The sequence below is a fragment of the Cyanistes caeruleus genome, chromosome 7 (assembly GCF_971803275.1).
Source record: "Cyanistes caeruleus chromosome 7, bCyaCae1.hap1.1, whole genome shotgun sequence".
Taxonomy (NCBI): Eukaryota; Metazoa; Chordata; class Aves; order Passeriformes; family Paridae; genus Cyanistes; species Cyanistes caeruleus.
In genome coordinates, this window is record NC_141707.1 from 17,080,313 (window position 1) to 17,096,357 (window position 16,045).

Consider the following 16,045-nt stretch of genomic DNA (forward strand, 5'->3'; position numbering starts at 1 on the left):
AACTCTGTTTTCTAACAAGAAATTGTGGACACCTAACAGCATTATTATGATTTTAAAAATTTGTTTCACATAGCTCCATTAGCTTTGGCAAGAGCTTTTAAGTGACAGTTTGTTAGAGGTTAGGCTCATTACCATCATCTTTTTGTATACTTTCCAAGATCCCTGCAATACCCAGGGAGAGCAGAAGGGGAAAAATAAGTATGAACCACTGCATTTTTTTCTATTAGGAATTTTCTGGCCATTTTGAAACATCAGGTTTTCATACTGAATTAAACAAAGCCAATCTCAAGCTCTGCAAATAATAAAACAAAAAACCACATGAAAAAATTTCTGGGAAAGTTAACACTACTCATAAGTTCACTTAAGTCACCGAACTCATGAGTTTTGAGAAATATTCTCTTCTACCAGTACACAAAACTTCTCAAAAGTATTAAGTTAGCACTGAACTAACTAAAGTTAGTTTTGGTTGGGACAGAATTAATTTTCTTTGCAGTATGGGGCAATGTTTTGGATTTCTGCTGTAAACAGAGCTGGTAACTCCAGGATGTTTTAGTTACTGCTGAGCAGAGACTGCAGAGTCAAGGCCTTTTCTGCTCCCCATCCCACCCACCACTGGGCAGCCTGGGTTGCACAAGAAGCTGGGAAGGGACTCAGCCAGGACAGCTGGCCCTGCTGACCCAGGGGACGATGCTCCATGAGGCCGCTGCTGAGCAACTGCCTTCATTTGCAGCCTTTCTTCTTGGGTTCTATGTCTCTCAAATATTAATTTTCTATATTATTATTATCACCATCATTATTAAACTGTACATATCTCAACCCACAAGTTTTCTCACTTTCACCCTTATGATTTTCTACCCATAGCCTGGTAGGGGCGAGTGAGTGAGCAGCCATGTGGTGCTCAGTTTCCAGCTGGAGTTAAACCACAACAGCAAGCTGAAAGTCTAAATTACAGGGAAATTTCAGAGATAAGAGTCTCCAGAAGCCTCCATTTCTTCCTCTTCTCTAATTTAAATTTATAAATTAACTGTCAGTCTGTTAGTCTGGGCTTTTAAAATTCAGCTTCAAAAATCTTAGAAGAAAATGTTGCTTAAATATTGTATTGCTGGACTTTCATTTTTTTATCAATCTTATTAATTTGACACAATTCAAACTAATTGCAAATTACCTTGAAAACTGGATTATTACTTTAAAATCGGTAACTGCCTAATTTTGACATGTTAGAAATGTGACATTAATTGTCTCGAGTTGCCTGTAATTTATACACAAAAAAAAGAGATCATAAAAACTACAAAAATGCTGAAAAGCTCCTTGTTCCATTAACAGGTAATATGCACTGTGCAAAATTTGTCTTGCATCACCATTTTTTAAATATTCTGCTATTCTTGTGCCTTGCAAGAGTAAGACAACTGAGAAAGTTGTCACAAACCTTTACAGACTTCAGTGGAAAGTCCAAGTGAACTTCACTGCAGAGACTGAGCAGCTCACAGATGTTGCTACAGCCCAGCTAAGCAGCACCTGCTGCCTGCAGAGAATCCAAGCCTGCAGTGTATTCAATGCCTGTTCTCACAGCCAAGAGCCTGGCAGTCAGTTCTGTAAGGCGAGGATGCAGCAAACCTCCCCACAACCCAGTGCCACTGGAGAAAACTCATCACTACCACTCATCTTTGTGATAATGGGCTTATTTAGGTAATTAGCAGCAGAGTTTTTAAAATGACCTTGCTAAGTAAGAGATTCTGTAACTAAACCTGAAAAAACATTTCTCATCATACAAATATTAAAACCTGAAAATCTGCTGGATTAATTTAAAGAATTTGGATGTTAGTAAAATTTCACAGTGGCTGTTAACTTGAAAGCTGCAAGATAATTTTTTTAACAAGTATAAATATTTATACATATGATCTGTACTTAAGACTTAAATTCTTAGTCAAATATGAAACACTGTGTATCATCTAGTTCTGGACAAGGTTCAAGAAGGCAAGTAAGAATAGATTCATCAGCTTTCAAACCAAACTAAAGTAATGCTAATTTTTAAACCAATAGGATTTAATCACTGGCATAAAAATAGTTTCAATAGTAACAATTTCCTTATTCACAACCTATATATAATTTGAAAAAGCACAAATGATTATCAGCTTCCTTTCCAGCTATTTGAGTAGGCTGGCATTTAGAAGGAAACACAGAAAGGGATATAAATTGGCATTCTACCAACAAACAGAAAACCAGAGCATTTTATCTTAAAAAGTTAATCACACCTCTCCCAGTCTGAGCTACTTGTACAAAACAAGCGCTTTGGGAAAAGTTTTCATACCAGGAATCAAATTATTCTGGTCCCTTCTTTGGAGAATATGTGGAATCCCAAACGAGAATTTAAAGCCAGATTCCATCCATCCACAATTTGCATGTAATGTTTTCTAAACTTCAATACCAAGACCTACTGACCAAAGCATTAATGCTAAGTTAATTTACCACCTGTAATTACCAACCTGCTTTCTGTTCTATGTTACTATGTTTCTGTTTCTGTTACTACGTTACTATATGACTTCATTTCAAGTCAGGCTGACTGAAATCCTAATTTGTGGCAGTGAGGTATTACACCACAATGCATTTTCAGTACTGCTGGGAAAAGCTCACTAAACTTTAAACCCAACATAAACACCAAGGAAACCTTCTGCAGATGAGGCTAATTTCAGAACCAAAACAAATAAATTATTTAATTACACAGAAAATGTGTACATTAATTAAAAAAAAAAAAAACCATGCAAATTAAGACAAGTAACACACTAATCTACAATATTGGTATTATGGGAGGAAGCCATTTCCAAACACATTAATTCAATAAATTTCCTTGGATCAATACACTTCATGTATATAATACCCAAAATTTAAATACTCTCTGCTCCTCTGTTATTATTTCTTCTATAAAGATTTGGGGAACATCCTACATACAGATGATGCAGTCTCAAACAACCTGAAATAAAGCACACAAAAAAACCCCCCAAACAAACTCAATTTTCATTTTTACAGCAGTATTTTATAAAAAGACCATCACAGATATTTCTTTGGTTGTTGAAGCTTGTCCCATGAAATTCTGCAGATACATTTTCATTAAGTGTTGGGGTACTGCTAATTTAGTGCTCTATTTTAAATAACTAGCTGAATTGTGTAAAGGTAAAAACAATCTAACCTAGCTCTCAATCTGCATAAATGTCACCTTCTCAGGAGGAAAAGGTTTAAAATGCTATGGCCCTTTCCACAAAAGCTACTTTACAGAAGCTGTGTGACAAAAATGAGTTTTCCACATTCATGAAATGCAAAATATACTTTTACATCAGGCTCTCAACCAGCTGGAACACATGTGAGCTGGCACTAGCCTGTGAGAAAGTGCATACACACACACACAGCATATAGATATAGCACACAGGCATACACAGGGTAATTCATAATATTTTCTGGGGAGAAAAAAAATAGTTTACTTGTCCATGGATGGATTAACATGGAGCTTTTAGCAGAAGAAATCAAACTTCCAGCTTGTTTTTGATGCAGATTCATGAGACAACTGAGGCAATCTAATAGCACAGCAAAAGGGAAAATCCTCTCCACCTCTTTCTTTGTACTTGCCCTGGTATTCCTCTGACCCAATCAGAGGCAATTCAGCCCAGTAAGCCAGCATAAAATTATTCACTTCTTTTGCTGGTTCAAATAGATCCAATCCATCTACTTACTTCCTACCTTACACAGTCCCTAGTTTCAAATGTTTTTCTAAATGCTATAATATTCTTTAATTTATATTATTGCATGGAGATCAAGAACCCTTGTAGCCAAAATGTATTGGTCAACTAAGACACAAAATATTCAGTAAACAGATACAAAACCCAGAAACTGTAGTATAATTGTTTTAAATTTCTCTTTTAATCCATCAGTGGCTAGTAAACCTCCACTTTTATCTATCATTCATTCTCAGCCCATTCTGGCAGCCAAAATTCTCTCATCAATATGGTGATTGAACCCGGGTTGCTGATTATAGTAGCTTAGTTTATTGCTGCTCAGAAAAACTGCAAACAAAGGCAGGAGTTCCGCAGCCATAAACAAATTGAAACATTAATTTTGGCTTTTGTTCATGTCACTGCAAAGTACATTTTATTAAGAAAAGCCAGGAGCAAACTATTTTTGTCATCCATGCTGTTGTCATTAGATGCCAGTATTATACCAACTGAAAAAGTAAAAAAGTGACAAGTACTGTTTTCCACCATCCATTTCATATTTTTTAGCATAATATTCTTTTACCATTAGCAATTTTTCTGTACTTTTCACTTATGCAGAATGACCCCCTCTCCAAACATAATCTGGCTGCTTTGGTATGTAAAATGCTCATACTAACATTGGTATAGAACCACATGACAAGACCCAATCCCAGAATGAATATGAGAAAAAAACGCATCCTTCTGTTTTAAATTCTTCTCACAAGATGTCAGTTCAGAGTTTTACTTGCTTTGTAATATCAAAGGCAAAAGAAAAAAGTCTCACTTGTGAAATATGGTTGATTGAAGATTCCATGCGCCGAAGCTGGGATGCCTGGATATCCAGCATTTGGAGAACATTGTTGGCCAAAGTGTTGATCAGATAGGCTACGCTTGCTAACGACTGGGTTGTGTAGGCTTTGGTTTCTTCCAGGGCTCGCTGCTTATCTGCTGACTGAAAAACAGGAAGAAAAGGTTTATTTAGCACAAAGTCTTTCACACAAAGATTCTTGGAATCAACTCTTTTTGCCTGCATTTATAGACAACGAATTATACAAGTCAAACTAATTCTAAATACAAGTTACTATTTTTCCACAAAAGATACCACCTTTGTATTTTAAGAGTTTCTACACTTTCAAAGAAGAATTAAGCTCCATTTTTTCTTTAAATATACTTGTATTTTTCTTGCCAGAAGTCCAACTTCTTATTCAGAATTTTAGCAATTTACTTAGCAAAGCACTCTGAGGTAATTTAGTTATTTTGCCTAGATTTTATATGATTTAGAACTGCTTCATTTTTCTAAACCTGGTACTTCGTTTATAACTCCTAACAGCCTACAAGAAGCTGCCAAATACCATATTCCTCATCTCTCCCAATCATTTAGACCTCATTGTTGTCACGAATGATCATTCACAGTGAATTATAACTACTCCATTAAAATGGTAGCTGAATACAATGTGAGAAGAATAATATTTTAAAGAGTAAGTCCATGTTTTCTTCTTAAACAAGTTTTGTACTTTTTCACATTGCCAATACTATTTTCTATGAAAAATTAATATGATCCATTTTTCTAGTAGTAGAGCACCTAAAAGTATTTAGGCTATCAATAGACAATATATCCATTAGAAATTTTAAAACGCACATACATTTCAAACAGCATTAAAAACAATATACTAAGAATCTAATTGTTAGGTTTCTGTGTTTCTCCTTGGAAAATAGTTAACATCACTAAGATGTAATTCAGTACAAAGAATACAGAATAAAGCACTGGTAAAACACACAATTAAGATGCTAAGAAACTTTCCAGTTTCCAAGGCTTCAGTATACAGTGAACTTCACTTTCAGGTGATCTTTAGCCATCTCACAGGCTGATGGTGCTGTTTCTGAAGCAATGGTTGATAAATGTTCTCTACTCCCACCTGTCATTATAATACTGTATTTCATCATTTCCTTGGCTTTTTATATTTTCCATATGGGTTGGATATCAAGATTCAAGAAATGTGCTGTTAATAAAGAGGGAATACAAAGCCATTACATATCTTTCAGCACAAGCTGAATCTAACATCCATTGTATTATATGTACTTTGAGAAACACAGAAAGTTAGTATACCTGTATTTCAGGAAAACAATTCCTACAGCTCAGTATGTTTCCCAAGACCTTGTAGTAAGATTCTTAAAAGAAGATTGCTAGCTTTCATAGGAAAAAAAAAATCCCCGACATGTAAACACAGACACAAGACTTCATTAAATGCTCACATGAAAGATATCCAATACTTTTTCTTTCCTGGCAAGTTCTTCCAGATCTCATTTAAGAACTCATGACTTTTTACCAGCTGAGTAGTATGTCTTGTACATAAAAGAGCTTGAAACTCAGCTTAAGTACTCCCAAATGAAGGAACATCAAGCTCTGTACTTCTATTCTCACATTGCTGGCTTGTAAATACACTCTTTCTTCCCCCCTCCCTGCTCATACCCCCAGCTCAGCCTGCACACTCCCCTGCAGCAGGCACGCTCCACAGCCATTCAAACCATTTCTCAGTGGCAATAATAAAAATGACCAGAAGCTCTCCTGTTTGGCTCTGCAGCTGCTGCCAAGCTATTTATAGAAGCAGAAAATTCTGATTTCCATTAGAACACTGTACATCCAGAGAAGACGAGTATAATCCAGGAAACACAGTATTTTTTCATTAACAGACAAAGTGTTGGAGAACAAAAGGAAAAATTTCCTTAAATTTAAGTATTATGAGCGTCTGATATGGTTTTTCTGCTTAAAGAAGCACAAATATGAATCCATGTTCAGAGCTAGTCCATCCAGGACTGTAACCTAATAGCTAAATTCAAGTCACCCTCAGATCAAACCAACAAGAAACTGACTTCTCAATGCTCAAATGCATTAAAGATCTCATAAAACAATACTATAAACTACTTTGAAACTGTTAACAGCACAAAACCCCATTTGACTGAGGTGTCTAATTCATGAATTTAGCTGGTAACAGCTGTGATTTGCCCTACATGTCTTTTTACAGAGCCCAAAATTCTCTGAGGCAAACTCCACTCACATTTGGCACATCAAAACTAAAGTTTGAACTTTCTTCCTGTGAAGAATCTGTTCAAAATAAAATGACTATTTGAACCTACTACTGTCAATCCATTTCAAAAGAACAAAAAATAATTAGTGGCAGCATTTTAAAACAATCATGTTTACCCTGAAAACTTTCAAGAGATGAAAACTTGAATGACTCACAGCAAGAGTAAAAACTCTAGAATACTTACAGAAAAATCTTAAGTTCCCCTGTGGAAATATAACAGTAAATGCCAGTTAAAATTAAACTTGAAATGATAAGTTGTGTTTAGCATGAAATCCATCTTTTAATTTGACAAGTAGATTTTCAGAGATGGTACCTTATGTGCTACTATGTAACAAAATCCCTATTTATACTCCACATGGACAGCAAATTACATTGTTGCAAATGCTGCTGTGCTCGCTGACTATGAAATTATGTAAATAAAGGGATTTCTGCTAATAAGATAATGGTTTCAAGTCATCAGTAACAAAATTCAAACATAATCCTTGGCAGTCTAAGTTCTGATACTCTTGATCATCCTAACACCAAAGCATCAGCCAGTATGCTTCACATCAGACTTTAAGGCAGACAAGAAGTTATTTCAATATCCATATCTACCAAAATTCCCTGGTGAAAGAAAAAAATATCAAACTGGTAAGACTCTCTACAGTAGTTTAAGTCACCTATGGAAGACTCTTTCTGAGAAGAATACCAAAAACAAGAGAAACATGTTCCGTGTTCATTATAACAAAAAGACTTGTTCCTGAGGATACTTAAGCATATTAACCAGAGTCGTTGAAGCCCTTCAGTTCTCAGAAACATGGTGTTCAGCATGATCAAGCACTGGTAGCAAGTGTTTTCAGGGCCCTGACCTAAATTAAATGCCATGAAGCAGACCTTTCAGTATGTCTCCAGTTTTCAAGTATCTTTAGCACTCACACACATAAAATTATGCATGTCTGTGAAAAAATACAGGCTCATAACATCTATCCACACACAACTCCTAGGAAGGCAATGCTTTCAACCATTAGCACAGTTTCATCTGTATTTTTTTAATATATAATAAATTTAAGAAGTCAAAGCTAGTGTCTGACAAACAAGTCTTCTGAAACACTGCCAACATAGGGATCCTCTCATTCCTAGACCAAACATATCCGTTCCACTGTCTATGCAGGGCCGCATGGCAGACTGAGTACCTGACCTAGTTTAGAACTAACTTTAGAAACAAATGGTTGTTTTAAACACCAGTCACTTCCATTATCTTTCCTGACACGCAAACTTGCAAACACTACCCCTAGTAAAACTATGTAGATGCCACAAAGAAAAAGCAAAAAAAAAAAACCTCAGTAAATAATGGTCTAAGCAATTGTCATGGTATTATGGAGACTCAGGATCTATTTTAATCAGCAGTACCTATCACAGTAGATGTCCCCAACACCAAGTGCACACTCCATCTGCTGTAGTGAATTAGACCAGGCACATCTCAAGTGAAAATCATGTGATACATAAACCAAATTATAAGTTTTACCTCATCCAAACCACTGCCTAGCCAGAGAAACACAAGGAAGGATACAATCAAGAATAAAAGGGAAGAACTACCCAGAGTTGCTGAGCTTGCAAGGAAAGGAACAAGTGCTGGAACATCACTACAGCTCTTCCACCCCTCCACTACCTCTAGTTTTAATTCACCCAAATTGTACAGTGTCCCGTGTTACTCTTAATATTTTTCCATTAACTGCGTTAAGAATGCTGCTGTGTCTCCACCTCTTAAACCTGTAGCTTCAACTTCTCACACAATGTTAAAATACTTGAGTATCACAGCTGGATTATCTTCACAGCCTTAAACAGAAATGTTTAGATCATGTCTTCTATGCCCATGTTACAGAATTTCCAGGCAACAGCTTAGCATTTATTCTGTTTATCGTTTTTCTCCATACACATCAGGTGTCCATGTGAGTCACAAGGCAGCATCCTTTTCTCCTGCTCTCAGCAGTAAGAGAACCATTTTGACTCACCACTAAGAGTTCATCTGATGCTCCTGCCAGCTACATATGGAGTGGGGACAGCGTCAGCTCCTACTGGGAGATGCTCTCCCCGCTGCAGCAACAAGTGGTTCACCATGCACCTGGACACAGCAGCAGCCATGGCTCTGCCCAGCTCTCCTCTGGAGAGTGTTTTCCATTCGTGGGAAGCACCCAGTACTGAAACAGTTATTTTATCTCCACCAGAAAACAAAACAAGCTATCAACTACATGGAAATGTTTCACAGGATGAACTCAGCCCGAGAGCTACAGCACAGACTACAGAGACTACACAAACTGGGGCTTTTAGATAAAAGGAGATCAAAGCCATTCAAGTCAGCTACAAATGCACAGACTTCACAGTCAGTCAGAAAAGCCATGTATTACATACACAAGGCAACAGTGTGTGTTTGCTTTCAGACACTGGAGAATTATTAAGTTTCCACTTCAACATGCCAGTCCAACAATGGACACTAAATCTAACAGCTCAGGAATGATCATAAATGTTCACCTGAAAATATTGCTCATTTTTTATTAGACTGTATAAACCAAATTGCTAGCAATAGAAATTATGTGGAATTCAACCTGCAGTAAATGTAAAGATGATTATTTTTCACGTCAGGATGCAGAGCCCAAGCACCACTTTTTCTTCCCACTCTGGAAGTTTCATTTACACTGCACAATTACATTACCAGACTTGAATAAGAAATAGCCTGGAGCGCTGACTATATAAAATATCCTTTCACTTTAGGAATTAAATGTCTCAGTGTTTAGTCTCCTGCCTAAGAAAGCACAAACCTTTGTATTTATAAAAGCAATTAAAAAACAGATTATAAAGAAGAAATTAATATTGAATGGGGCAGATGAGAAAATGAAACACGTAGTAAAGTCTTGACATGACAAAATTGACAAAATGACATATGACAAAATTATTTGTCTATATGACTGGCAAAAGGAATTCTTACATGCATAAAGAGCATAACATGCAGGTCTAGAAAAAAAAGAAGAATTTAAGGCATTCTCCCACCTAAAGAGTGACCATCCAAATCCTAGTGGTAAGGTCTGTTATGCCCCTGTTAAAAACTTGAATACTTTTGTACAGAAAAACAGCTACTAATGGATAGAGAAATTCTACAAAGAAACAAATGATGGCAGGCAACATTAACCCTACAGTAAGATTTACAACGCATCAATCTCAGTAGCTAAAACTAGATAAAAGAAAAAATGCTACCAAATGCTCAGAATTCTACCAATGCTACCAAAATAGAAGGAAAGACTTCAAGAATAGCAACACATTAGAAAAAAAAAAAAAAAAAAAAACAAAACAGAAAACCAACCACATTTCCTATGAATTGGAAATAGCTCATAAAGACAGGTCTGAAAGTAGCACATGAAAGGAAGCATTAAAAGATACTGGCAGTTTAGTTGGTTATTGTTGCTAGGTTTCTTTTCTGCTACAGTTCTTAAAAAAAATCCCAAATTTTTATTTATACAGTAGTCATCATCAACTTGGAAGTTCACAATTCTGCAGCTGGGCTAACAAGACTTACACAAATTCTACTGGATGAGCCAAAAAGTCTGGACCTATGAGTTGAGAAAGAAACTGTGCTTCTTATTACAGAACATTGGCACAAGTTGTTGCCTTTAATATCAATACAACTACAGTAAAAAATTCTTCCAAGATTAATACTTAATGTTGAATTGAAAGGGGGTGAAAAAATAGAGCTTTTCATTCCTGAGACTACTGTCATTCATATCTTTTAGTAAACAGCGTTCTGAATGGAAAAAAAGAAATAATCAAATCAACTCCCCAATGTGCAGTGGATTTATGCAGTAATATTTAGGCATAAAAGTGAAAGCTGAGGTTGAAGAGTTTGACACCAGACTAACTACACAAAAAAGTATAACCAGAATATACTAATCAATTACCCAACATAGAGAGTATCTATTCTGTTTAGTGAAAAAAATCATACTTAATATATGATGAAAAAGTAATAGTAAAATTTTAAAACTAAGACAGAAGATTAGCTTCATTTAATCAATGTAACAGTTGTTTCTTTTGATTACTGTTAACACAAACCCAAGCTGGCATTTGTCCTATGACCAGCTAGCAAAACCCTTCAGGTTTCTGCTGAGGTTGCATCAGCTTCAAGAAGCCTCAGGAACAAAAGCTGCATGCTAGAGTTCAACAAGCTTGCATTATTCAGTTCAAAATGTGCCCAACTGTGATACTGACAAAGCACACTTCAGTTTTCCTGTGAAAAATAGATTGAGCTCTTATATCATCCTTTTCATTTTAATTGTTGCTGAATTCCTTGAAGTTACTGAAAGCCTCATACATAATTAAGTATTTTACACACTTTTATTCAGCTGCACAGATGGCATTTGCTCAGCCCATCCAAGTGCTTTCTGAGGTCCTTCCGTGAACTACAAAAAATGATTGAGAAGAAAACTGAGCATCATTAATCCAATAATTAAGTCAAAATCATGCCAAGAACTTACATAACTGTCAGTGAAAAATACAGTAGTTTTCTGTTTTAACAAACAAGCTCATTAAAAACTTGATAAAGAATATCCCTCACTCCTCTTTCACTACCGGAACTGCTCATTTCCAGGATAAAAAACATGAACCCACCAATTCCCAAGGAGCTGGTCTCGAACACACAGGAGAAACAGGCACAAAGCAGCAGACACAATCACTGACACGTTAGAACAGAAGGAAATGAGCTCTCCCAGAGTTTCAGAAAAAACTAAGGGCCATAGCAATCCAAGGCACTTATTTCTGAGGCACCAGAGAAACCCCAAACTTCCCTTTTGGATGCAGAACAATCTATGTGTTCTATTAGTACACGGGGAAACTCAGTCTACCTGTTCTTTAATACAACCAAAATGGCACAGTACCTGGAGTTTGGAGTAGAATTTTTTTGTTCCTGTCAATTGTAATAGCATCATCTCTATATTATTCATGTCCATGCATAAACATCCATCTCCATGTAATTGCTTATTCATGATTATATAATGAATATATATATAATTATTTCTGTTATTATTTTAGAATAACAGCCAAAAGGATGATCACTTGATTACCCTACTCAAATGTATACACCCTTCTTTTAAAATTAAGGAGAGCCCATAGTCATTGTCTACATTTACATGTACTGTGCACCCTAAACATTTGGAAATTAATCAAATGTTAAGCAACATAAGCAAACAACATTTTGGATGCAAATGGGAAATACTTCTCCACACATACCCTGCCACAAACCCACTCACAACTCTTACTGCTTTATATTATTCTGCATTCAAAAGAAAACATGAGCTGCAAAACTGAGACCATGAACAGGGGAAGCAACAAGATTATTGAGACTGGTAATTTCGCCTATAAATTAGTAGAAATGGTAGCTCTAGAGTTTGGAGACAGAATATTTTTACTTCACAGTAATTTTAGCATGACCTTATCTGAACACTAACTACAGTTAAAGTAATCTGCTTGAAAATTCTTTGTCACACCTTTGAAGAAAGAAGCACAGCATGTCAAGTCTCCTAATAACACAAGTCCTTTTCTATTAATGAACTGCTCACTGAAGTGACAAGACACAGTGTAAGAATCAGCACTAAATGGAACTTCAGTTGTGGGTGGACCATCTGGGCATAGACAGAGGTTAGTTAGGCACATAAACCATCCCACCTTATCAATATCTGTGAAGCTGAAAGGTAAATACTTTTGCCACAGCTGCATCCAAAAGTTCTACTGAACATCTTAATGAAAGCAATTAACTTGCTGTTCACACAAAGTGCATTTAAAATTTAAACACCTTTAAATGTGACTATACTGAAGTAAACTCTTCTCTTTACAACTGATAATGGGGTTAGGACTATTCTCACAGCACTGTGAATTCTGTATGTCCTACATTTAGTAAAACACATCATCTTTTGATCAGAGATCACATAGTAATCAACAATGCTGCATAAGGAACATTGGCATTTAGGCCAAACACAATCATTACAGAATATACTGGGTTTAGAATTAAGAATGCATCAAAACTATCACTAGACTTTATAATTCACACAACATTCAAAGACCAAGTGATAAATCTGGTATTTAAAAAAGTAATTTCCAAACACAAGGCTAATTTATTCATCTTATTACACTAATATTAATATAATATAAAGTTATTCCCATTTTAACATAATATTTATAATTGATCTTTATATATCTATATACTAATAGCACGCATGCTAGCTAAAGAATATACTCTTAGCATTCATACTCTAGTAAAACCTTTGATATCAAGTTATTCTGTTTTCCAAACTATTGAAAAACTGTAATGATTCACTAGTCGTTCTTGATTACAAGTGTGACTGCCTAACTTTTAAGCTATCTTAAACTCAGTATCAATAATCTGCTGCAGTCTCTACAAGGTCATTTGCATTAAATTGCAGTCTTTTGTTTTCACTGCTGTAAATTTATTTGATGTTTTCAGTTCTGTGCTGAGCCTCAAAATGTAGGTTTGATTAACAGCTAGGAAAGCTACCTTTCAAAGAAATACACACAGAATCTAACCTCCTGAAAGGAAAAGCCACTTTTTAAAATACATACTGCATTCAAGGCCGCCTGTGAAGGTAAAACTAGCTCACTGGTTTGAGATCTATGACAGAAATATCATTCTCCTCTGTCCAAGAGAAAAATACAGCAAATGGGAGCTGTGGAAAGCACAGCTTCCCTGACATCTAATCACCTGTATCACTGTTTCCATGCTGCAACACTGTAACAAATTTGTCATTTGCTTCTCTTAACCATCACCAGAATCAAACTTTGTATTTATTTCCATACATTCAAAAGCATAGCAGACCTGTTTTCACACACAAATGTCCTGCTCTCATCAGACCTTGCAAGTTCCTGTTCCTCAAGAATAGAGCCAAAGTCCTGTTTATGCAAAAATAACAGGGCATGATATATTCACACAAACCTACTAGACAAGGTTATATAAAACTTTCCCAACACATCAGTAACACAGTAAAAATGATGCATCAGAAATCATATCACAAGAACAGCATGCTAGCATCAAAATGCATTTACATCTAAAATACAGTTAATAAGTAGTTATATTACTAGTTATTCATCACTGCTGCACAGCATCAGACTTTGCTCTTGCTCGAGAAGGAGCAGCAGCAAAGGAACCTACTCCTCTGCTCATCCTGTGAAACCAGTGGAGGTTTCATCTTACTCTGGTAGCTCTTCTGCAATAACACAGGTGAGATAAGTGGGTCATTTCCTAGTTCCTATAACAACATAACTGTTGTTGGAGTTCCAGATACAAGGCAAATTTTGGCTTTAATAGCAGCACAGTATCAACACACTTGTGGCCATAAGAGGCTAGGTCAATACAAATGCACTGGATAAAGAACCTCAGAAACAGCACAGATCCACAGGCTTAACTCTATTATCTCATGTATCTGCTGTTCTACAGCTCTCCATTCACCAAGCATGCTTCAGTATGCAGAGGTTTCATTGAGTTTACAAGTCAAAATCATTGATAAACTCAATTTAATTTTACAGTTACTTAATAAAAATAAAGCAAGTGGTACCATATGCAAAAATTACTTCATATGCAAAGTGGCTTTCACAAGTAAGGACCATAATCATATAGCAATTACATTCTCCTGTAGAAAAAATGCTATTTGCACAAATTGTTTTCCCCACTATTAGACGAACAGACTTATCTCTGTCTCTTGAAATCTGACAAAATCTACCATTTCTAAGAAAGGATATCTACTTCAGCTTTACAAAATATTATTTAGTCACAGGGGTTTTATGTAACAACTGAGTTATTTCCCAATTTTGCCAGTTTCTTCCTTCCACTATAAATTCTCATTTCAATTCATTACAGAGCAGTAACTGAGGTCAGCTAATAGCTTTGATTTAGAATCACAAGCAGAGTGATCTGTGGCAGCAGAAGCAGATTTTGTTTCCAAGTGTCCACTGCCAGACATCACAAGCTCATAGCAAGGAAAGCTAAGTAGGGCACAATGCCCTCCACCATTACAGCTTAGAACCTAACCTACCCCTGTAAACACTCAGATGCAGGGCACCTGTAATTGTCAGGCTGTAACTGCAGCATACCCGGGGAACATACACACCCGATATTCGGCCAGTCTCCCGAGAGAGGCTGGCAGGTGTGGAGATAACGCCTACATCAGTTACCACAGCAACACCGAGCTCCGCCGCACTGTCCCACTTCCTCAGGCACTCACAAAAAGACTGAGGTAGCTCAAGGAATGCAAGCTGCTGGAAAGCCTCTCCTGCCTATCCACAGCAAATGCAGTCCTTTTATCCTCAGAATTCTTCCCACATCATCACTCTATCTAATACAAGTCTCAGTCGCTATTCACTTTCTCTACTTCCTCACTTGAGCAAGCCCAACATTTTATCACACTAGAAGTTATACTTTAAATTAACTACCTTTGGTAACTATGGCTAACAAAAGCTTGAAGAGAAGTAAAGAGGCATAGCTATCAGGTACCATGAGTATGCCTCCCAAAGACAACAGATAGAGCGTTTAAACTAATGGGGGGCAGTAATTTGCATAGTCACTCTTCTAGGAAATAAAGACACTTGGATTACAGAGATTCCTTCATACTGACCAGTTAACCCTAAATTTGAAATTATTCTTACTTGGCACTTTTTAAAGCTGCTACTAATTCAGACATAATGAAAGAAATGAACCGTCTTCAGATCAATGCCCACAGTCTGACAGAAAAAAAAAAATCCCCATAAAACATTTTATTTTTATATCAGAAAGTACAGATCAAAATAAGAAACTTTCACACAACAGCTGCAATATACAATATTCGTCTAGAAGGCAAAAGAACCATTGGCAGCAAACCCCAAAACCTAGAGATTTATGCTAAATTAGCAGGGCCTGGGTGGGCTGCAGTGGCAGTTGATCACTCTACAGCACAGAACTAAAGAATCAGAAAAGGTTTCCCCTCATTCCTCCATGAAAGGTTGCCCAGTCTGCCCCTCTTCCTTTTCTGTGTTAAAACAAACAGGACAGCTGTCCTTGCCTACTGCAGAACCACTTAAAGGCCCAAGGCTCTGACCCCCGCAGTGCTACACACGCACCAGAGTCCCTCAAATGTGCATTCTGCTTTCCATTACATGACCAAACACCGACGTATTCTTGTCTGACGCTGAAAAATCACAACAGACCACACAACT

At 36.6% G+C, this 16,045-nt stretch overlaps 1 protein-coding gene across 30 annotated transcripts in view; it reads right to left on the reverse strand.

Moving 5' to 3' along the window:
- ABI2 (abl interactor 2) overlaps positions 1-16,045 on the reverse strand; it is a 78,433-nt gene that overhangs the window by 34,542 nt on the left and 27,846 nt on the right. For 25 of the 30 annotated variants that reach the window (XM_086897543.1, XM_086897537.1, XM_086897544.1 and 22 more), the window contains exon 2: positions 4,525-4,692. In XM_086897543.1, the coding sequence (XP_086753669.1) occupies positions 4,525-4,692 (168 nt within the window). Of the gene's footprint in view, positions 1-4,524; positions 4,693-5,518; positions 5,741-5,847; positions 5,929-8,817; positions 9,006-16,045 lie in introns of those variants that run through there. The other 5 variants (XM_086897551.1, XM_086897553.1, XM_086897540.1 and 2 more) reach the window with 3 other exon arrangements.